This window comes from Oncorhynchus nerka, linkage group LG13 (genome assembly GCF_034236695.1).
Source record: "Oncorhynchus nerka isolate Pitt River linkage group LG13, Oner_Uvic_2.0, whole genome shotgun sequence".
Lineage (NCBI taxonomy): Eukaryota > Metazoa > Chordata > Actinopteri > Salmoniformes > Salmonidae > Oncorhynchus > Oncorhynchus nerka.
Window position 1 is genome coordinate 44,272,426 of NC_088408.1, and position 22,656 is coordinate 44,295,081.

The following is a 22,656-nucleotide window of genomic DNA, read 5'->3' on the forward strand; positions in this document are numbered from 1 at the left end:
TAGAAATGTGTTCAACATCCACTGAAGTAGCTAGCAAGTTTACTTGATTGCAACAGTAGCTAGTTGCTGTAACGACGGGTGAGTGAAATGAGTGAAGAGTCAGATGCAGAGAGCGAAGTGAACGGAAAACAATTTAATGTCCTTCAAATCGTAACAGGTCCAAAACATGGGTGAATGCCCAAAACACTGGCGCTAAACCAACCCAAAACCTAGACACACACTGGACAGCGAAAAACCCAAAACCAAAACACGATACATCACCAAACGTAACAACCAACAAGCCCGCACAAACACCAGCGGGCAAAACAAACTTAAATAACACCCATCCCAAAACCCCAACAAGGAACAGGTGAAAACAATTAGACAAAAACAAATGAAAAGGAAAAAGGGATCGGTGGCAGCTAATAGACCGGTGACGACGACCGCCGAGCGCCACCCGAGCAGGAAGGGGAGCCACCTTCGGTGGTATTCGTGACAGTACCCCCCCCCGACGCGCGGCTCCCACAGTGCGCCGACTACCGGCCTCGGCGACGACCCGGGGGGCGAGCCGCAGGGCAATCCGGATGGATGCGATGGAACTCCCTTAGTATAGTGGGATCCAATATATCCCTGACCGGGACCCCGCACCTCTCCTCCGGCCCGTACCCCTCCCAGTCCACGAGGTACTGCAGGCCCCTCACCCGGCGTCTGGAGTCCAGAATGGACTGTATCATGTACGCCGGGGACCCCTCGATGTCCAGAGGGGGCGGAGGGACCTCCGGAACCTCACTTTCCTGCATGGGACCAGCTACCACTGGCCTGAGGAGAGATACATGAAATAAGGGGTTAATACGATAATACGAAGGGAGTAACAATCGATAACACACCTCGTTTATTCTCCTCAGGACTTTAAATGGCCCTACACACTGCGGACACAGCTTCCGGCAGGGCAGGCGGAGGGGCAGGTTTCGGTTCGAGAGCCAGACCCTGTCCCCCGGTTTCTAACACGCGGTCTCACTGCGGTGACGGTCAGCGCTCTTCTTCTGTCGTCCACTCGCCTGACACAATGACTCCTGGATAGCTCTCCAGGTCTCCTTAGAGCGCTGCACCCACTCCTTCACCGCAGGAGCCTCGGTCTGGCTCTGATGCCATGGTGCCAGAACCGGCTGGTACCCCAACACGCACTCAAACGGTGACATGTTGGTAGAGGAGTGGCTTAGTGAGTTCTGGGCCATTTCTGCCCAGGGGATGTATCTCGCCCACTCCCCTGGCCGGTCCTGGCAATACGACCGCAGAAACCTACCCACCTCCTGGTTCACTCTCTCCACTTGCCCATTATTCTCCGGGTGATAACCCGAGGTCAGGCTGCCAGAGACCCCCAGCCGCTCCATAAACGCCTTCCATACTCTGGACGTAAACTGGGAACCCCGATCAGAAACGATATCCTCGGGCACCCCGTAGTGCCGAAAGACATGGGTGAATAGTGCCTCCGCAGTCTGCAGGGCCTTAGGGAGTCCGGGCAACGGGATAAGAAGGCAGGACTTAGAGAACCGATCCACAATGACCAGGATCGTCGTGTTCCCCTGAGACAGGGGACGATCCGTGAGAAAATCCACCGATAGATGGGACCACGGCCTTTGTGGAACGGGGAGGGGTTGTAATTTCCCTCGTGGCAAATGTCTAGGAGCCTTACTCTGAGCGCATACCGAACAGGAGGAGACATAGAATCGCACATCTCTCACCAAGGTAGGCCACCAGTACTTCGCACCGTCCTCGAAATACCTGATGAGGGTAGACTATGTGCTCATCGAATCAATTGATCACTAACAGCGAGCGGCACGTACCTACGACCCTCCTGGCACTGTGGAGGCGCAGGTTCCTCCCTTAGTGCCCGCTCAATGTCCGTGTCCACCTCCCATACTACCGGTGCTACCAGCTTGGCAGCCGGAATGATGGGAGTAGGATCGATGGACCGGTCATCAGTGTCGTATAGGCGGGACAGCGTGTCGGCCTTAGTATTGAGGGAACCTGGTCGATACGAGATCGTAAAACGAAATCGTGTGAAATGCCTGACGAGGATTCAGTCTCCTAGCTGATCGGATATACTCCAGGATACGATGGTCAGTCCAGATGAGAAAAGGGTGCTTAGCCCCCTCAAGTCAGTGTCTCCACACCTTCAGAGCCTTAACCATGGCCAACAACTCCCTATCCCCCACATCATAATTCCGCTCCGCTGGCCCGAGCTTCTTCGGGAAAAAAGCACAGGGGCGGAGCTTCAGTGGCGTACCCGAGCGCTGGGAGAGCACAGCTCCAACCCCAGCCTCGGATGCGTCCACCTCAACTATAAATTCCAAAGAAGGATCCGGATGCGCCAACACTGGTGAACAGCGCCTTCAAACGGCGGAACGCTCCGTCCGCCTCTCTGTCCGACACTGACCACTGCAAACGCACCGGCCCCCCCCTTCAGCAGTGAGGTAATAGGGGCCGCCACCTGGCCAAAGCCCCGGATAAACCTCCGGTAGTAATTGGCAAACACTAAGAACTGCTGCACCTCCTTTACCATGGTGGGAGTCGGCCAATTACGCACGGCCTTGACGCGATCACCCTCCATTACCACCCCCGAGGTGGAAATGCGATAACCCAGGAAGGAAACGGTTTGTTTGGAAAATTCACATTTCTCTGCCTTCACATACAGGTCATGCTCCAGCAGTCGCCCAAGAACCTCGCGCACCAGAGACACATGCTCGGCGCGTGTAGCGGAGTAGATCAAGATGTCGTCAATATACACCATTACACCCTGTCCGTGCAGGTCTCTGAGAATCTCATCAACAAAGGATTGAAAGATGGCTGGAGCATTCTTTAACCCGTACGGCATGACGAGGTACTCATAATGGCCAGATGTGGTACTAAATGCGGTTTTCCACTCATCTCCCTCCCGAATACGCACCAGATTATACGCGCTCCTGAGGTCCAGTTTCGTGAAGAATCGCGCCCCGTGAAATGATTCCACCGCCCGCCGTAGCGATGAGAGGTAGTGGGTAACTAAAAACCACAGTGATGGAATTTAGACCTCGATAATCAATACACGGACACAAACCACCCTCCTTTTTCTTCACGAAAAAGAAACTCGAGGAGACTGGTGACATGGAGGGCCGACTGTACCCCTGTCCCAGAGCCTCCGTGACATTTATTTATTTTATTTTTATTTATCCGTTATTTTACCAGGTAAGTTGACTGGGGGGGGCAGGTGGTGGAACTGACAGGACCCTTTCAGAACGTCCGCGAGCAGCCAGCAGATGGTCTAGCCGGATAGACATGTTGATCAGCTCATCCAAGCTGAGCGTAGTGTCCCGACAAGCCAGCTCCCTGCGGACGTCCTCTCTTAGGCTACACCTATAATGGTCTATCAGGGCCCTGTCGTTCCACCCAGCAGCCAAAGTCCGGAAATCCAACGCAAAGTCATGCGCGCTCCTCGTCCCCTGCCGGAGTTGGAACAACCTCTCACCCGCCGCTCGGCCCTCCGTAGGATGATCGAACACAGCCCGGAAACGGTGGGTGAACTCCAGGTAGTGGCCCCTCGCTGAGTCGGGCCCGTTCCAAACGGCGTTGGCCCACTCCAGGGCCCTACCCGTCAGGCAGGAGACGAGGACACTCACGCTCTCCTCGTCCGAGGGAACAGGCCGAACGGTGGCCAGCTAGAGTTCTAGTTGTAGCAGAAATCCCTGGCACTCCTCCGCCGCTCCATCGTACTCCCTCGGAGGCGTGATGCGCAGAGCGCTGGCACTGGATCCCGCTGGAGGAGATGGTAGAGTTACTGGTGGGAGGGTAGGTGGGGTAGTAGGGAGACCACTCCTTTCCCAACGATCCATCCTCTCCATCATTTGATCTATTGCTGATCCGATGCGATGGAGGATGGACGTATGCTGAAGGACCTCCATCGTGGGGAGAGGGGTGGTCGCTGCTCCTGCTCACTCCATCTGGTGGTGCGGGCTTCTGTAACGACGGGTGAATGAAATGAGTGAGGAGTCAGATGCAGAGAGTGAAATGAACGGGAAAACGCTTTAATGTCGTAACAGGTCCAAAACATGGGTGAATGCCCAAAACACTGGCGCTAAACCAACCCAAAACCTAGACACACACTGGACAGCGAAAAACCCAAAACCAAAACACGATACATCACCAAACGTAACAACCAACAAGCCCGCACAAACACCAGCGGGCAAAACTAACTTAAATAACACTCATCCCAAAACCCCAACAAGGAACAGGTGAAAACAATTAGACAAAAACAAACGAAAAGGAAAAAGGGATCAGTGGCAGCTAATAGACCGGCGATGACGACCGCCGAGCGCCACCCGAGCAGGAAGGGGAGCCACCTTCTGAATGTAGGGTGTAATCAATATAACAGTTGTAAACGAGAGTTTCTATTGGACAAATTAAAGTTTATCCCCATTTCATTCTGTTTTCTTCCATTTAAGAAATGTTTTTCAACAGAATTGGTGGAATGAATACAAGTGCAAACACACTTTCAAGGCAGCCACATACAAACAGCATGATCACTTTTCTTGTTCTATAATTCCTTCTTGCATCTACACGCTCTGCTCCTCTCACCTTTTCTCTTTGCTTGTGGACTTCAGTGCACAACACATCAGTTGTATGTGACCAGGCAAAAAAAATATTCCAAGCAAAACCTATCATAACCGCTAAACACTTCACACAGCCATATTTAGCTAACGTCATAGTCAACATAGCTACTAGAGAGAACACGTTAGTAAACCCGCTATAATCATGCTGTAAGTGTTACACACCTCGGAAGTGGTCAGAAAACAATAAACATGAATTAACAGGAAAAAATTATGAGACGGAGAAACGGCAGTGGTATTCAATAGTAGGCCTTCTCCAAGATTTATTAAAATATTGTTCTCTTTTTTAAATATTTTTGTTGTCAAAATCAATTACACATCATTTCAGTATAAAAAATAAAGGTCACAAGTTCAAAAAACTATAGCCATACATTTACACATTCACATATTACCTATCACTAATGTTCAAATCAATATTCCATATCATCTGAGGTTATTCAATCAGTAGTATTTAGCAGCAAAATATATTTGCATTGTAAAAACCATCAAGAGGCTACATTATATATATATATATATATATACATACAGTGGGGAGAACAAGTATTTGATACACTGACGATTTTGAAGGTTTTCCTACTTACACAGCATGTAGAGGTCTGTAATTTTGTATCATAGGCACACTTAAACTGTGAGACGGAATCTAAAACAAAAATCCAGAAAATCACATTGTATGATTTTTAAGTAATTAATTAGCATTTTATTGCATGCCATAAGTATTTGATACATCAGAAAAGCAGAACTTAATATTTGGTACAGAAACCTTTGTTTGCAATTATAGAGATCATACGTTTCCTGTAGTTCTTGACCAGGTTTGCACACACTGCAGCAGGGATTTTGGCCCACTCCTCCATACAGACCTTCTCCAGATCCTTCAGGTTTCGGGGCTGTTGCTGGGCAATACGGACTTTCAGCTCCCTCCAAAGAATTTATATTGGGTTCAGGTCTGGAGACTGGCTAGGCCACTCCAGGACCTTGAGATGCTTCTTACGGAGCCACTCCTTAGTTGATGTGTGTTTCGGGTCGTTGTCATGCTGGAAGACCCAGCCACGACCCATCTTCAATGCTCTTAGTGAGGGAAGGAGGTTGTTGGCCAAGATCTCGCGATACATAGCCCCATCCATCCTCCCCTCAATACGGTGCAGTCGTCCTGTCCCCTTTGCAGAAAAGCATCCCCAAAGAATGATGTTTCCACCTCCATGCTTCACAGTTGGGATGATGTTCTTGGGGTTGTACTCATCCTTCTTCTTCCTCCAAAAACAGTGAGTGGAGTTTAGACCAAAAAGCTCTATTTTTGTCTCATCAGACCACATGACCTTCTCCCATTTCTCCTCTGGATCATCCAGATGGTCATTGGCAATCTTCAGACGGGCCTGGACATGCGCTGGCTTGAGCAGGGGGACCTTGCGTGCGCTGCAGGATTTTAATCCATGACGGCGTAGTGTGTTACTAATGGTTTTCTTTGAGACTGTGGTCCCAGCTCTCTTCAGGTCATTGAACTGCCGTGTAGTTCTGGGCTGATCCCTCACCTTCCTCATGAGACCGAGGGTGATTGACCGTCATCTTGAACTTCTTCCGTTTTCTAATAATTGCGCCAACAGTTGTTGCCTTCTCACCAAGCTGCTTGCCTATTGTCCTGTAGCCCATCCCAGCCTCGTGCAGGTCTAAAATGTTATCCCTGATGTCCTTACACAGCTCCCTGGTCTTGGCCATTGTGGAGAGGTTGGAGTCTGTTTGATTGAGTGTGTGGACAGGTGTCTTTTATACAGGTAACGAGTTCAAACTGATGCAGTTAATACAGGTAATGAGTGGAGAATAGGAGGGATTCTTAAAGAAAAACTAACAGGTCTGTGAGAGCTGGAATTCTTACTGGTTGGTAGGTGATCAAATACTTATGTCATGCAATAAAATGCAAATTAATTACTTAAAAATCATACAATGTGATTTTTGTTTTAGATTCCGTCTCTCACAGTTCATGTGTACCTATGATAAAAATTACAGACCTCTACATGCTTTGTAAGTGGGAAAACCTGCAAAATCGGCATTGTTTAACACTTCCCACACTGCCCCTACTCGGATGGTATCGCGCCGTCCCAATCTTCGCTCTCTCTCCCCCGCTACTCTCTCCTCTTCCATCCTATCATCTCTTCCCTCTGCTCAAACCTATCTCCTGATTCTGCCTCCTCAACCCTCCTCTCCTCCCTTTCTGCATCCCTTGATTCTCTATGTCCCCTATCCTCCAGGCCGGCTCGGTCCTTCCCTCCTGCTCCGTGGCTCGACGACTCATTGCGAGCTCACAGAACAGGGCTCCGGGCAGCCGAGCGGAAATGGAGGAAAACTCGCCTCCCTGCGGACCTGGCATCCTTTCACTCCCTCCTCTCTACATTTTCCTCTTCTGTCTCTGCTGCTAAAGCCACTTTCTACCACTCTAAAGTCCAAGCATCTGCCTCTAACCCTAGGAAGCTCTTTGCCACCTTCTCCTCCCTCCTGAATCCTCCTCCCCCCCCTCCTCCCTCTCTGCAGATGACTTCGTCAACCATTTTGAAAAGAAGGTCGACGACATCCGATCCTCGTTTGCTAAGTCAAACGACACCGCTGGTTCTGCTCACACTGCCCTACCCTGTGCTCTGACCTCTTTCTCCCTCTCTCTCCAGATGAAATCTCGCGTCTTGTGACGGCCGGCCGCCCAACAACCTGCCCGCTTGACCCTATTCCCTCCTCTCTTCTCCAGACCATTTCCGGAGACCTTCTCCCTTACCTCACCTCGCTCATCAACTCATCCCTGACCGCTGGCTACGTCCCTTCTGTCTTCAAGAGAGCGAGAGTTGCACCCCTTCTGAAAAAACCTACACTCGATCCCTCCGATGTCAACAACTACAGACCAGTATCCCTTCTTTCTTTTCTCTCCAAAACTCTTGAACGTGCCGTCCTTGGCCAGCTCTCCCGCTATCTCTCTCAGAATGACCTTCTTGATCCAAATCAGTCAGGTTTCAAGACTAGTCATTCAACTGAGACTGCTCTTCTCTGTATCACGGAGGCCCTCCGCACTGCTAAAGCTAACTCTCTCTCCTCTGCTCTCATCCTTCTAGACCTATCGGCTGCCTTCGATACTGTGAACCATCAGATCCTCCTCTCCACCCTCTCCGAGTTGGGCATCTCCGGCGCGGCCCACGCTTGATTGCGTCCTACCTGACAGGTCGCTCCTACCAGGTGGCGTGGCGAGAATCTGTCTCCTCACCACGCGCTCTCACCACTGGCGTCCCCAGGGCTCTGTTCTAGGCCCTCTCCTATTCTCGCTATACACCAAGTCACTTGGCTCTGTCATAACCTCACATGGTCTCTCCTATCATTGCTATGCAGACGACACACAATTAATCTTCTCCTTTCCCCCTTCTGATGACCAGGTGGCGAATCGCATCTCTGCATGTCTGGCAGACATATCAGTGTGGATGACGGATCACCACCTCAAGCTGAACCTCGGCAAGACGGAGCTGCTCTTCCTCCCGGGGAAGGACTGCCCGTTCCATGATCTCGCCATCACGGTTGACAACTCCATTGTGTCCTCCTCCCAGAGCGCTAAGAACCTTGGCGTGATCCTGGACAACACCCTGTCGTTCTCAACTAACATCAAGGCGGTGGCCCGTTCTTGTAGGTTCATGCTCTACAACATCCGCAGAGTACGACCCTGCCTCACACAGGAAGCAGCGCAGGTCCTAATCCAGGCACTTGTCATCTCCCGTCTGGATTACTGCAACTCGCTGTTGGCTGGGCTCCCTGCCTGTGCCATTAAACCCCTACAACTCATCCAGAACGCCGCAGCCCGTCTGGTGTTCAACCTTCCCAAGTTCTCTCACGTCACCCCGCTCCTCCGCTCTCTCCACTGGCTTCCAGTTGAAGCTCGCATCCGCTACAAGACCATGGTGCTTGCCTGTCACGGAGCTGTGAGGGGAACGGCACCTCAGTACCTCCAGGCTCTGATCAGGCCCTACACCCAAACAAGGGCACTGCGTTCATCCACCTCTGGCCTGCTCGCCTCCCTACCACTGAGGAAGTACAGTTCCCGCGCAGCCCAGTCAAAACTGTTCGCTGCTCTGGCCCCCCAATGGTGGAACAAACTCCCTCACGACGCCAGGACAGCGGAGTCAATCACCACCTTCCGGAGACACCTGAAACCCCACCTCTTTCAGGAATACCTAGGATAGGATAAAGTAATCCTTCTCACCCCCCTTAAAAGATTTAGATGCACTATTGTAAAGTGGCTGTTCCACTGGATGTCTTAAGGTGAACGCACCAATTTGTAAGTCGCTCTGGATAAGAGCGTCTGCTAAATGACTTAAATGTAAATGTAAATAAAGCTAATAATGACAACTGGGCTTTGTCACGCCATAGCAATTTTGTGTCATTTTACAAGGACATACAGTGCATTTGGAAAGTATTCAGAAAGTATTTTGTTACGTGACAGCCTTATTCTAAAATTGATTAAACATTTTCCTCAAATCTACACACAACACCCCATAATGACAAAGCGTAAACAGGTTTTTAGAAATGTTTGGAAATGTATTAAAAATAAAAAACAGATAGCTTATTTACATAAGTATTCAGACCCTTAGCTATGAGACTCAATGGAGCTCCGGTGCATCCTGTAACTAGGCCACTCAAGGTGTACTAGCTAATTACCTAGTAAATACATAGTTATTACCCGTTATTCCCGAGCTGGAACTTAGTGGCACTGAATTTACAGTGTAAACTTGAGTCCACTGTCAAAACCCCAAGCCTATACAGTGGGGCAAAAAAGTATTTAGTCAGCCACCAATTGTGCAAGTTCTCCCACTTAAAAAGATGAGAGGCCTGTAATTTTCATTATAGGTACACTTCAACTATGACAGAATTTTTAATTAATTTATTTGCAAATTATGGTGTAAAATAAGTATTTGGTCAATAACAAAAGTTTATATCAATACTTGTTGGCAATGACAGAGGTCAAACGTCTTCTGTAAGTCTTCACAACGTTTTCACACACTGTTGCTGGTATTTTGGCCCATTCCTCCATGCAGTGATGTTTTGGGGCTGTTGCTGGGCAACACAGACTTTCAACTCCCTCCGAAGATTTTCTATGGGGTTGAGATCTGGAGACTGACTAGGCCACTCCAGGACCTTGAAATGCTTCTTACGAAGCCACTCCTTCGTTGCCCGGGCGGTGTGTTTGGGATCATTGTCATGCTGAAAGACCCAGCCACGTTTCATCTTCAATGCCCTTGCTGATGGTAGGCTTTGTTACTTTGGTCCCAGCTCTCTGCAGGTCATTCACTAGGTCCCCCCGTGTGGTTCTGGGATTTTTGCTCACTGTTCTTGTGATCATTTTGACCCCACAGGGTGAGATCTTGCGTGGAGCCCCAGATCGAGGGAGATTATCAGTGGTCTTGTATGTCTTCCATTTCCTAATAATTCCTCCCACAGTTGATTTCTTCAAACCAAGCTGCTTACCTATTGCAGATGAAGTCTTCCCAGCCTGGTGCAGGTCTACAATTTTGTTTCTGGTGTCCTTTGACAGCTCTTTGGTCTTGGCCATAGTGGAGTTTGGAGTGTGACTGTTTGAGGTTGTGGACAGGTGTCTTTTATACTGATAACAAGTTCAAACAGGTGCCATTAATACAGGTAACGAGTGGAGGACAGAGGAGCCTCTTAAAGAAGTTACAGGTCTATGAGAGCCAGAAATCTTGCTTGTTTGTAGGTGACCAAATGCTTATTTTCCACCATAATTTGCAAATAAATTCATTAAAAATCCTACAATGTGATTTTCTGTATTTCTTTCTCTCATTTTGTGTCATAGTTGAAGTGTACCTATGATGAAAATTACAGGCCTCTCTCATCTTTTTAAGTGGGAGAACTTTGGTGGCTGACTAAATACTTTTTTGCCCCACTGTACATTTTTTGCCCCACATTGTCTTGAATGGGTATTTCACTTGGGCTCTTATATGACATTTCTGGTGTCCTCTTTCAAAATATTCTGCCTGTAGCTATGCAAAATGAGATTGATGTCCATAGTCTATTGTGTGTTGCTAACTCGGGGTCTCTTCTGGAATGCAGGCAAACTCTCTCTGGAGGAGTTCATCAAAGGTGCCAAGAGTGACCCTTCCATCGTCCGGCTCCTGCAATCTGACCAGGGAACCTCTCGCTAGTTATGAAGACAAATGGACAACCACACACAGTCCCGAACACAGGAAAGCGGACAGATGGACCCTGTATCATCCCCCATCCAACACATACAACCACACAGTTCACACAAGAAAGAGGTTCAGTTGTCATTACAACACTAATACCTTATTCCATGTATTATTGTTTACATTAGCAGTAGTTCCCTAGCCTGATCCCAGATCTGTTTGTGCTTTCTTGTCAACTCCATGCAAACAGATCTGAGACCAAACTAGCAGTTTCCCATATGCCAATGCAGCGGTCTGAAAAATGCTTCCTACAGCGAATAATGTTTTCCGTTATGAAACATCCCATTCTGCATCCACAGTACCACTGATAAGACTCTTACATTTCCTTGCAAATGTTTAAATGCTTATGGTTTTATTTTTACTTGCCTTACTTCAGTCAAAGTGAAGTGCTTAATAATCTTAATATTTGTACTGAATGTATTACACTTGTATGTATTATGGACGTGTTACGGTAAGAAGAAATCAACTAAAACTAATATTTTGTATATTAACCATCCTGAGTCTTATTGTAATATTAGCTAGGAACAAGAGTTTTTCACAATGTACAGGTATTTCAACAATTTACTTTTTTTATTGCCCCCAACTGTACAGGCAGTTCCAGTGTACTAAAACCAGTATCTTGTCATCTTTTGCAGTCACTGGTTTGTTTAACTCCAAAGGATAAACTAATTTCCAATAAGGAAACCCTGGGGATACGCACCCTGAAGACTACACTGCAAATGTGTGCGTTCCCTTAGCGTTGTTTTTAAGCTTGCTCCACCAGAAGCATCAGAAGAGGGAAAAAAAACATAAGCAACTATCAGTTGTTCACTTCTCAGACACACATCTTTGTGCTAGAAGTAGACTTGTACTGTAAAGAGATTATGCAACACAAGCCTCGGTGAAATGCTGCTTCTATGGTTTCTGTAGCTAGCGTGTCCATTACAGGCGACTAAAGTCCGAAAAACATATGCAACCTTTGCAGTCTAGTTTCAGGGTTAGAGATTCACTACGGCCATGGCTGTGAATGACCTCTATCCCTGTGGAGTTAAACAAACCAGTATCTGCAAAAGATGGTTTTAATACACTGGAACTACCAGTACAGTTGGGGGCCATAAAAAAATATTTTTCAAAATACCTGTGCTACAGCAATGGTACATTGTTAAAGTGAGAAACTCAATTATTTTGTGTTCCTAGCTAAAAATATATTGACAGTGAAGCTGGTCAATTCCCAACACAGAATACACATACATAAATAATGATGAAACAGTATTCTCTTTTTATTTTGTAACAAAAATGTAATTTTGTTTTCACACAATCTAAATAAAGTTTTGTAAGAAAAACAAGAAGTCCCGCGGTATTGCCCTTTGTCCTGCACAGTCACCGACAGAATAAAATAAAAATACGACAACTAAATCCCCCAAATATATATATATAGTCACATCAGGCCGGGCATGAAAGTGAAATCGAATACAACCATGTCTGATTAGCTTGACGTCAGAGTGGCGAAACAAGGAAGAGGGGACGGTTGCAGAAAGGAATGTTCCAACTGGACAGCCATATCCAGAAAACCCTCAACTCTTTCCAAAAAGGTAGGGCCTGCATAATTAATGCAGTGACTAATATTCAGCAGGTCTGTGAGGCGGAGTCTTACGGACATCGACAGCTCATAAGTATTTTACCTATCCAGGCGTTGCAATATCTAAGCAGTGGAAATCGGCCGATGTGAGAAGCTGCAGGTGACTTTCTGATTCAATTCACAGGAGGTTGGTGGCATCTAACTTGGAGGACGGGTTCACAGTAATGGTTGGAACGTTAGAAGTCGAATGGTATCGAAATCAAACACATGGTTGTAACGTTACAGCTATTATTATGAGCCAACCTCTCCTCAGCAGCCTCCTGTGGTTCAATTACTTCAGCAATGCATCCTTGAGTCTTTCCAACCTTCTTTGAAGTACTCACAGATCTGAATTTGTTGGACTGATGAAAGTAAACGGGTGGTAAGCTTCCTAACACCTCTCTAATTGCTTATAGATCTGTGTTAACCTGAAGGAAACAGAGGGAAGATTGCATTTCTCAACAGGGCCACACTCTCTTAAATTTATTTTATCTTCTGGGATATTTCAGTAACAGGGCGACCCAGTCTCCAACTTGCTCCACGGGAGAGGAGAGACTGGCCACAACGAGGTAGACCAGACAGACAAGATGTCGTCAAACCGGAACGCTGGGCTCACAACTCATTCTTGCCAAAGTTGTCGTCTAGGTCCACGTCACTCAGGTCGTAGTCATCCTCCACGGGAAGCTGGGGATAAAAGAGGAGCGAGAGGGAGAGAGAGGATTGAGCAAACAATAACATATTCATTAGAAACCAAACGTAAGAAAGCGAACCAAAACTGGGAGGGGTTAACTTTTTTGCACAACTTATTCTGTTCCCAAATATTCCCAATGATGTGCACAAATGAATAAGACCCTGTGGTGTATTCAGTGGGGTGAAACTATTCTCTTGGACATACCATCATATTGGTTCTACACTATCTCTATCTGGATGTTCTGTAACGTTACATCGTCATGAACTGGCCCGAGGCAAGATTTGGGTAAAAGCTCAAATCACCTAGTCCAGCCAAAACTGTATTATGGTACGAGGACCTCGGAGGATCACATACACCCTGTGACCTTTGACCACTCCCACTCACCTCTCCGTCTTTGCCGTCCCAGGCTTCCACAGAGTTGATATTAGGCAAAGCCCCGCCCCCGACGGTAGCAGTGGAGCCGCGGCCTACGGACAGATCCCTAAAAAAAAAAAAAAGAGAAAAGATTCCTTAGAATGATAGTGTACCACATCTGATTAGCTGCTCACCAGGACCCTAATTAGCTGAATCAAGTTGGAGCAAAAGCCTTTGTGACCCAGTAGCTCTCCAGGAAGAGGGTTGGGTATGGGCTACGTCCCAAATGGCACCCTATTCCCTTTATAGGCACTATTAAAGTAGTGCATTATATAGGGAATAGGGTGCCATTTAGGATGCATCCATGGTCTATACTATACTGTGTAAAACACTAAATGGGCACCCCTACCTGAGGAACTCGTGAATGCCAGTCTCGCTGAACGAGCCCTTGAGCAGGGCGAACTTCATCTTGCGGGCGTTGATGGCCGCCATGGCAGGGTAGCCGAACCCTCCAATGCCCAGTGACGCTTCCAGCTCCATCTGAACACCAGCCTCAGTCCACAGCCAGCTAGAGAGAGAAGACTTGCATTGCTAATCGGCTAATCCACAAATCCTATTGAGTACTAACATAGGATAAAATAACTTGTATATCAGTCGGTCTGCTCAGTTGGTGAAGTGTTCAAATGCAGGCTCTTTCTATATACTGACCCCCACATCTTCTTCTTGTACTTCTCTGCCATCTTCATCATCACCTCCAGGTAGCCATTCCTGCCTGCTGCACCTGCAACGAGTCAAGAAAGGGACAGGTCAGTTTTGTACAGATCCAAAACGGCAAAAATCAATGAACCGTCATGAGGTAAAACGCCACGTGCCATATCAAACAGCCTGAGAATAAAAGCATGAACGTGATCAGGGGACTAACTGAAGAGAGTAGTTCCATCTAACCTGTGTCCAGGATGTGGGGCAGCACAGCAATGACACAGAGCTGGTAATCATCGCAGGTCTTCTTCAGGACATCTGCATTAAGGATCTGAGAGTCACACACACACATTCAGAAACTGTCTGTTAGAAGAAAAACACACTAAACGTCAAAGTTAAGAATCCCAGTTCCCAGGAATCCCAGTTCCACAAAAAATGTTTGATTTGTTCGATAAAGTTCATAATTTATGTCCATATACCTCCTTTTGTTAGGGCGTTTGGTAAACAAATCCAAACGTGCGTGCATTTCCAGCAGAAAGGTCGGACATAAAGTCCAAAAAGTTATATTACTGGTCGTAGAAACATATCAAACGAAGTATAGAATCAATCTTTAGGATGTTTTTAACATAAATCTTCAATAATGTCCCAACCGGAGAATTCCTTTGTCTGTAGAAAAGCAATGGAACGCGAGGAAACCTTCACATGACCGCGCGTCACAAGCTCTTGGCTGCTGGCATACCTCTGACTCATTCCCCTCTCATTCAGCCCCCCTTCACAGTAGAAGCCTGAAACAACATTCTAAAGACTGTTGACATCTAGTGGAATCCTTAGGAAGTGCAAGATGACCAATATCCCCCTATCTTCAATAGGGGCCGTGTTGAAAAACTACAAACCTCAGATTTCCCACTTCCGGGTTGGATTTTTTCTCAGATTTCTGCCTGCCATATGAGTTCTGTTACACTCACAGACATCATTCAAACAGTTTTAGAAACGTCAGAGTGTTTTCTATCCAATACTACTAATAATATGCATATATTAGCATCTGGGACTGAGTAGCAGGCAGTTTACTCTGGGCACGCTTTTCATACAAAAGTGAAAATGCTGCCTCCTATCCCAATGAAGTTAACTAACCTCCAGACGAGCTTCAATGCCATACAACTCTTTCCGTGGCCTCCAACTGCTCATAAATGCAAGCAAAACTAAATGCATACTCTTCAACCGATCGCTGCCCACACCTACCCACCCATCCAGCATCACTACTCTGAACGGTTCTGACTTAGAATATGTAGACAACTACAAATACCTAGGTGTCTGGTTACACTGTAAACTCTCCTTCCAGACTCACATTAAGCATCTCCAATCCAAATTAAAATCTAGAATCGGCTTACTATTTTGCAACAAAGCATCCTTCACTCATGCAGCCAAACATACCCTCGTAAAACTGACCATCCCACCGATCCTCAACTTCGACGATGTAATTTACAAAATAGCCTCCAACACTCTACTCAACAAATTGGATGCAGTCTATCACAGTGCCATCTGTTTTGTCACCAAAGCCCCACATATTACCCACCACTGCGACCTCTCCGCTCTCGTTGGTTGGCCCTCATTTCATACTTGTTGCCAAACCCACTGGCTGCAGGTCATCTACAAGTCTCTGCTAGGTAAAGCCCCGCCTTATGTCAGCTCACTGGTCACCATAGCAGCACCCACCCGTTTCACGCACTCCAGCAGGTATATCTCACTGGTCACCCCAAAAGCCAATTCTTCCTTTGGCCGCCTTTTCTTCCAGTTCTCTGCTGCCAATGACTGAAACGAACTGCAAAAATCACTGAAGCCGGAAAGTCATATCTCCCGCACTAGCTTTAAGCACCAGCTGCCAGAGCAGCTCACAGATCACTGCACCTGTACACAGCCATAACTACCTCATCCCCATACTGTATTTATCTTGCTACTTTGCACCCCAGTATCTCTACTTGCACATTCATCTTCTGCACATCTATCACTCCAGTGTTTAATTGCTATATTGTAATTATGTCGCCACCATGGCCTATTTATTGCCTTACCTCCCTTTTCCTACCTCATTTGCACACACTGTATATAGACTTTTTCTATTGTATTAATGACTGTATGTTTGTTTATTCCATGTGTAACTGTTGTTGTATGTGTCGAACTGCTTTACTTTATCTTGGCCAGGTCGCAGTTGTAAATGAGAACTTGTTCTCAACTGACCTACCTGGTTAAATAAAGGTGAAAAAATAAAAAATAATTACAAAATGACTGTAGTGGCACTTTGATGACTTGTGATTGGCGTCAACAACAAGATGCATAGGCTATTCTTGTTGAACAGTGGAGAACATACTATTATCTTATCTACAACTCTGTCCATTGCCATTGTAATTGACTGTGCAGCCAAAATGTTCCCAAAAGGGTGGTAGGGTTAAGGGAAAAAAATAAAGGACAATCTATTTTTATATTTTTTATATATGGGGGATTGGGAATGATGCAGAAAATGACATTAATGGAAGGCACAATCTGCAATATTAAAGCTGATCTACCCCCTAAAAAATATATGTTTCAAAATATGGAGATTTAAACAATTATGTAGGATCCTCTCCAATTCTGGTTTATCGATCCCACCATTTACTGGTCCCGGTTGCACCTCACAAAAGAATAGTTTGAAATCACCAATTAAGATTATAATTTTGATTACAACGTGCGCATAGGCTGTAGTTGTTTTAACAGAATACCCTACAATGTTTTCAGCTCAGAATTTACTCATGAGGCAATGGCATACAACGCAGCGTAGGCATAGCCTATAGGCCTCGTGTTTAGATTTATATACTGAACAATAATATAAATGCAACATGTAAAGTGTTGATCCCATGTTTCATGAGCTGAAATTAAAGATCCCAGAAATGTTCTGAATGCACAAAAAGCATTGTACACAACGTGCTTACATCCCTGTTAGTGAGAATTTCTCCTTTGCCAAGATAAACCATCCACCTGACAGGTGTGGTATATCAAGAAACTGATTAAAAAGCATGATCCTTAGACAGGTGCCGGGGGCTTTACTTGGCTCATCACACTCTAGCGACTCCTTGTGGTGGGCAGTGCGCCTGCAGGCTGACTTCCGTCATCAGTTGTTTTCTCCGATACATTGATGCGGCAGGCTTCCGGGTTAAGCGAGATAACTTTTTATGGCTGCAGGGGCAGTATTGAGTAGCTTGGATGAAAAGGTGCCCATTGTAAACAGCCAGCTCCTCAGTCTCAGTTGCTAATATATTCATAGTATTATTAGTATTGGATAGAAAACACTAAAGTTTCCAAAACTGTCAAAAATATTGTCTGTGAGTATAACAGAACTGATATTGCAGGCGAAACCCTGAGGAAAATCAAAACAGGAAGTGGCTTCTATTTTGAAAACTCCATGTTCCATAGCCTCTGCTGGATTTAAAGGGATATGAACCAGATTCCTTTTCTTATCGCTTCCTCAAGGTGTCAACAGTCTTCAGACACAGTTTCAGGCTTTTATTTTGAAAAGTGAGCCAGAACGATAACATCGCGTCAAGTGGTCACATGAGTTTTGCTCGCGCAACAGAATTTGGACAGCCATTGTCTTCCCCTCTCCTACTGTGAAAGACATTTGCGGTTGATATATTATCGATTATATATTTTAAAAACAACCTGAGGATTGATTATAAAAAAACATTTGACATGTTTGTGGACATTATAGAAACTATTTGGAATTTTCGTCTGCGTTGTCGTGACCGCTCTTTCCTGTGGATTTCTGAACATAACGCGACAAACAAACGGAGGTATTTTGGATATAAAAATCATCTTTATGGAACAAACGGAACATTTGTTGTGTAACTGGGAGTCTCGTGAGTAAAAACATCCGAAGATCAAAGGTAAACGATTAATTTGATTGCTTTTCTAACTTTCGCGACCAAGCTTCCTGATGCTAAGTGTACTTAATGTTTTGTAGTGCGATCGATCAATTTACACAAACGCTTGGATTGCTTTCGCTGAAAAGCATAATTTCAAAATCTGACACGACAGGTAGATTAACAAAAGGCTAAGCTGTGTTTTCCTATATTGCACTTGTGATTTCATGAATATAAATATTTGTAGTAATATTTATTGAATGTAGCACTATGCTATTCAGCGGTTGTTGATGACACTTATCCCGATATCGGGATTGCAGCCATAACAAGTTAAGAAGCCCAGTTTGGCGGGTCATGATTTTTCGGAGGACGCATGACTCGACCTTCGCCTCGACCTTCGAGCCCATTGGAGAGTTGCAGCGATGAGACAAGATCATAATCACGAAATTGTGGAGGAATGAAAAAAACATATACATTTGTTTTTATGCTCTCCATCAGAATAAATTTACTTATTGTACATGCAGACACGGACTCGCAGACACGAACCTCGAGCAACTCCGGAGGAGCTGCATTGTCGGAGAACAAGTCCAGAGCCCCGGCAATGATGTCACCTCGGGTCCTCCCCCCCTGGTAGTCCTCAGGCTCCTCCCCCTTCTTGAAGATCTTAATGGTGGGAAATCCACGGATCTGCAGATACGGAGAGAGAAACAGGACAAACCTCAGTCCATGGCCACATTCAGTTGGCAAACTTGGTGGAACATTGCCGATAGAGATGTCATGAATAGGCGAACGTGATTCCTTAATTTCTAGATCTTTCATTCCATCTAAACTTTCTGCTGTTGTGTACAGATGAACAGACAGTGGTGCACGGCTCATCTGTGGTAAGGCTGACTGGTGTGATGTTTTGGTGGGTGTTTTCTGCTCACCCCATAGCGGCTGGCCAGACCTTGGTGCACGGTGGCATCCACTGCTCCAAGGTGGACCTTGTCCTTGGTCTGCTCCTTGACGGCCGAGGCTGCAGCCGCCCACTCAGGCTCCAGGCTCTTGCAGTGGCCACACCAGGGGGCAAAGAACTCCACTAGCCACACTTCACCACTGTTCAGAACCAGCCGGTCAAAGTTGTCGTCGGTCAGCTCCACAACATCTTTCTTACTGCCGCTGCCACCACCACCACTCTAGAGAAAGACAACCACGAAAATACGTTAACTTAGACGCACCGCTTACACTCTGCTCAAAATATACAGTGCCTTCCGTAATTATTGGGACAGGGACACGTTGTTGTTGTTTTGGCTCTGTACTCCAGCACTTTGGATTTCAACTGACACAATGACTAAGGTTAAAGTGCAGACTGTCAGCTTTAATTTGAGGGTATTTTCATCCATATACAAGTGAATCATTTAGAAATTACAGAACTTTTTGTACATAATCCCCCAATTTTAGGGGAACAAAAGAATTGGGACAAATTCAAATATGTGTATTAAAGTAGTCAAAAGTGTAGTATTTGGTCCCATATTCCTAGCACGCAACAATTACATCAAGCTTGTGACTGACTCTACAATCTCGTTAAATGCATTTGCTGTTTGTTTTGGTTGTGTTTAGAAACATCTATTCTTATTTTTTTTATACCTTTATTTATTTACAATAATAGTGACTCCAAAATGACACAATGGGGGGTGGGGGACAGTGCTGTAATTTCTATACGGTTCATCCGATATGGATGAAAATACCCTCAAATTAAAGCTGACATTCTGCACTTTACCCTCATAGTCATTGTATCATTTCAAATCTGAAGTGCAGAGCCAAAACAACAAATGTATCACTGTCCAAATCATTACAGAGGGCACTGTATGTTTCAACAAAAAGAGACTTGACATGATTCTTAAAACCCACACTGTCATTTTAAAATTCTTTCAACAGGTGGATAAATGTTGTAGGACACTGGAGTCATGTGCAATAGGGTACAACGTAGCAAAACGTTTTGTAACGGGAAAAACTATCTGTATTTATTGGACGAGATCAGATAGTACCTCCCCATTTCTAAACATTTTCTTCCTACTTAACATGACCCAGCCTAGGTGTAAGTAGTAGTTACCTGTCTACTGTAGTCAGAGCCACCCGACCTGCCACTCATCCTGTCCTTCACCAGAGTGTGAAGAGCATTAAGGGCCCCGTCCACAATGGCCTGGCTATTGCGCCCACCTGAGGGAGGGAGAAAGATTATTAACACCAGTTTCCTAAACACCCCACAGTTTGAAAACCACTACACTAGACACCAAAATAAAAACCAAAATAGGGATGATAAACTGAACTCGTTTTTGTTTTCCATTGCAAAACTTTTTGCTATGGGTGTGCACTAATGAATACAAACCCAGGGTTGTGTTCATTAGGCACAAAAAGGAAGAAAATTGGACTGAAACAGGGAGGGACTACCTGAACCAATAAGAAATGCAGATTTATTTATTTTTTAATTGAAAAGCTATTAGACGTACCTTGGTAATCGTCTGGCTTGTTCTTATTGGCACCAAAGATCTTGATGGTGGGGAAGCCTCTGACACTGTACTGACCACCCAGGGAGTTGTGCTGGTCGGCGTCCACCGCACCGATCTTAACAATCCCCTGAGGGAAGAGAAAAAAGCGAGAGGTTACTGTCATTGGTATAGCTCATAGAGTGCTAGTGAGTTCCATTTGTTTTGTACTCAAAACTATAAAGATATTCACCCAGGCCATAGCAATCTCACAAAGTTGTCATGAAAAGGTACACTCTGCTTATTGTGAATTCAGTTAGTGATCAAATTGTCCTGCACAGCTGTGATCACTGTATGTGGAATGACCTGTAGTAATGTGTAGTCTATGTCTCTAGTGACATAGCACTGTAATAAAACATCTTAAGTTGATCTCATTTTGGTGTAATTAAACCAAAAGACAGTGTCATAACACTGCAATAACAAATGTGCAGTTTACCTTCAAGGCTGTAGCTGTTTTCTTCCAGTCAGCAGTCAGACTCTGGCAGTGGCCACACCTGTGGAGGGAAACAGTTAAGTCTGAGGCACCAGACTACACACAGCCTCATAAAATCGACAAAGTGAAGTCTACACAAATCCCATGCAAAGACTTTCATAACAATCGGAGGGATAGTGAGTAATTCTGGTTTTGCATAGACCTGCAACAGATGTTTGTTGAGACAGGATGCGTGCAGTGGCTTCAAGATCATGTCAAAGGGAATATCGGTTTACTAATATATCAACTTCTTTATCATTGTCATAATTGACCCTTATAAACTGGGGGGTATTCAGTGAGGTGCCGTGATCAGAAAGCTGCAGAAATGTAATTGACACAATTCCCTATTCTGCCTGACAGACAATGTAATCCATTCTACACCAGACATTTCTATCTAAACATTTTCTAATGTTACACCCTCCTGAATGCGCCCCAGGTCTACAGTTTTGGTTATCCCTACTTGACAGGATATTGGGATAAGGAGATTACGTACAACACTAACTACTGCTTGGTGACAATTTCAATCTCGAGCAAGTTCTCAGTATTTCATTGGGCCCAGGGAAGACTTGACCACTCACCAAGGTGCGTAAAATTCGATGAGCCATAGGCTGTCGCTCTGAAGAACCTCCCGGTTGAAGTTGGAGGGGTTGAGTTCAACCACATCATCGCTAGCAGAGTAGAAGCCTTGGACCATAAAGACCAGGGAACACCCCAACAGAGCTGCTGGGAAATAGGAAGGAGCTGAATGTGAGATGCGTCTGTTCACATTGTCATATTGCATACATAAGCAAACTAACACAACAGCACAATTCCATTGTCTACAGTTCAGCAGAAAAAAATATCTATCTATCTATCTAGCTAGCTAGTTGGCATAGGTAGCTAGCGCTACAAAAGTTGGCACATCAAGCCAAACTGCAAATAACCATTTAACTAGTTAGTTAGCTTACAATACAGGAGCTGTTTGAGCCGTCACCAGGTATTCATTTTGCTGGTCGTCTTTTAGGCCATCCTGTAGCTGTCATTACTGTTTTGTTTACAAGGCCACGAACATGCATATGGTTAGCTACAGTGAAGCAAACTGTAACCTGATTCAATAGCTAGCTAACGTAAGCAATCTTGCACACATCGTATTATGGCCACCATGATATTAACCTAGTTATAATACAAAAACATCCGAACACAAGCTGTTTCGACTTTCTTACCAAGTAAAAGTCTCATGGTTCTCTGTGCACCTCTCCAATTTCTTGTCATGCGCAGCGCTAGAAGAGAGGGCGACAAAATATTACCGTGGCCCACGCTGATTGGTTCTCCGCAGGCTGTGCCGCTCCACGTCCAATCAGAACTCGCCGTGTAGTTTTTACCAACAGGGGGGGAAAAGGAAGGAAAATCATTTTTTTTTAAGGAAGGAAGACGCTTGCTTTGCCAAAATGCTACCAGTGCAAGTAATTTAATACAATCATTTTTATTAGTTTGCTGCATATGCCGTTATCAATAAAACGTCACAATACAGTGCATAGATTTCGATTTGGGGCTGTGGGGAGCAAGGAGCCTCCTGATCTGCGAAAACCATTTTCAAGCATTGGCGGTCTGG

General features: G+C 45.6%; 2 protein-coding genes across 5 annotated transcripts in view; one reads left to right on the forward strand and one right to left on the reverse strand.

Annotated features, from left to right (window-relative positions):
* The window catches only part of LOC115139554 (hippocalcin-like protein 1), a 26,546-nt gene extending 14,149 nt beyond the window's left edge, over positions 1-12,397 (forward strand). For both annotated transcript variants that reach the window (XM_029677082.2, XM_065026434.1), the window contains exon 4: positions 10,707-12,397. In XM_029677082.2, coding sequence (XP_029532942.1) covers positions 10,707-10,798 — 92 coding nt within the window. In that variant the 3' untranslated portion in view covers positions 10,799-12,397. The remainder of the gene's footprint in view (positions 1-10,706) is intronic.
* LOC115139553 (protein disulfide-isomerase A6-like) lies at positions 12,076-22,360 on the reverse strand. Of its 3 annotated transcripts, none has more exons than XM_029677078.2 (12): positions 22,268-22,360; positions 21,644-21,788; positions 21,030-21,087; positions 20,558-20,684; positions 20,161-20,267; positions 18,995-19,243; positions 18,615-18,755; positions 14,428-14,512; positions 14,191-14,263; positions 13,892-14,050; positions 13,513-13,609; positions 12,076-13,121 (listed from the first exon to the last, which is right to left on the reverse strand). In XM_029677078.2, exons 1-12 carry the CDS (start codon positions 22,314-22,316, stop codon positions 13,050-13,052), a joined length of 1,362 nt encoding a protein of 453 aa, XP_029532938.1. In that variant the 5' UTR covers positions 22,317-22,360; the 3' UTR covers positions 12,076-13,049. The 3 variants fall into 3 exon arrangements, with proteins under 3 accessions (XP_029532938.1, XP_029532940.1, XP_029532941.1); XM_029677080.2 differs by having other exon boundaries at positions 21,644-21,785; positions 22,268-22,358; XM_029677081.2 differs by lacking the exon at positions 22,268-22,360 and adding an exon at positions 22,013-22,193 and having other exon boundaries at positions 21,644-21,785.
* Between the last annotated feature and the right edge of the window lie 296 nt (positions 22,361-22,656).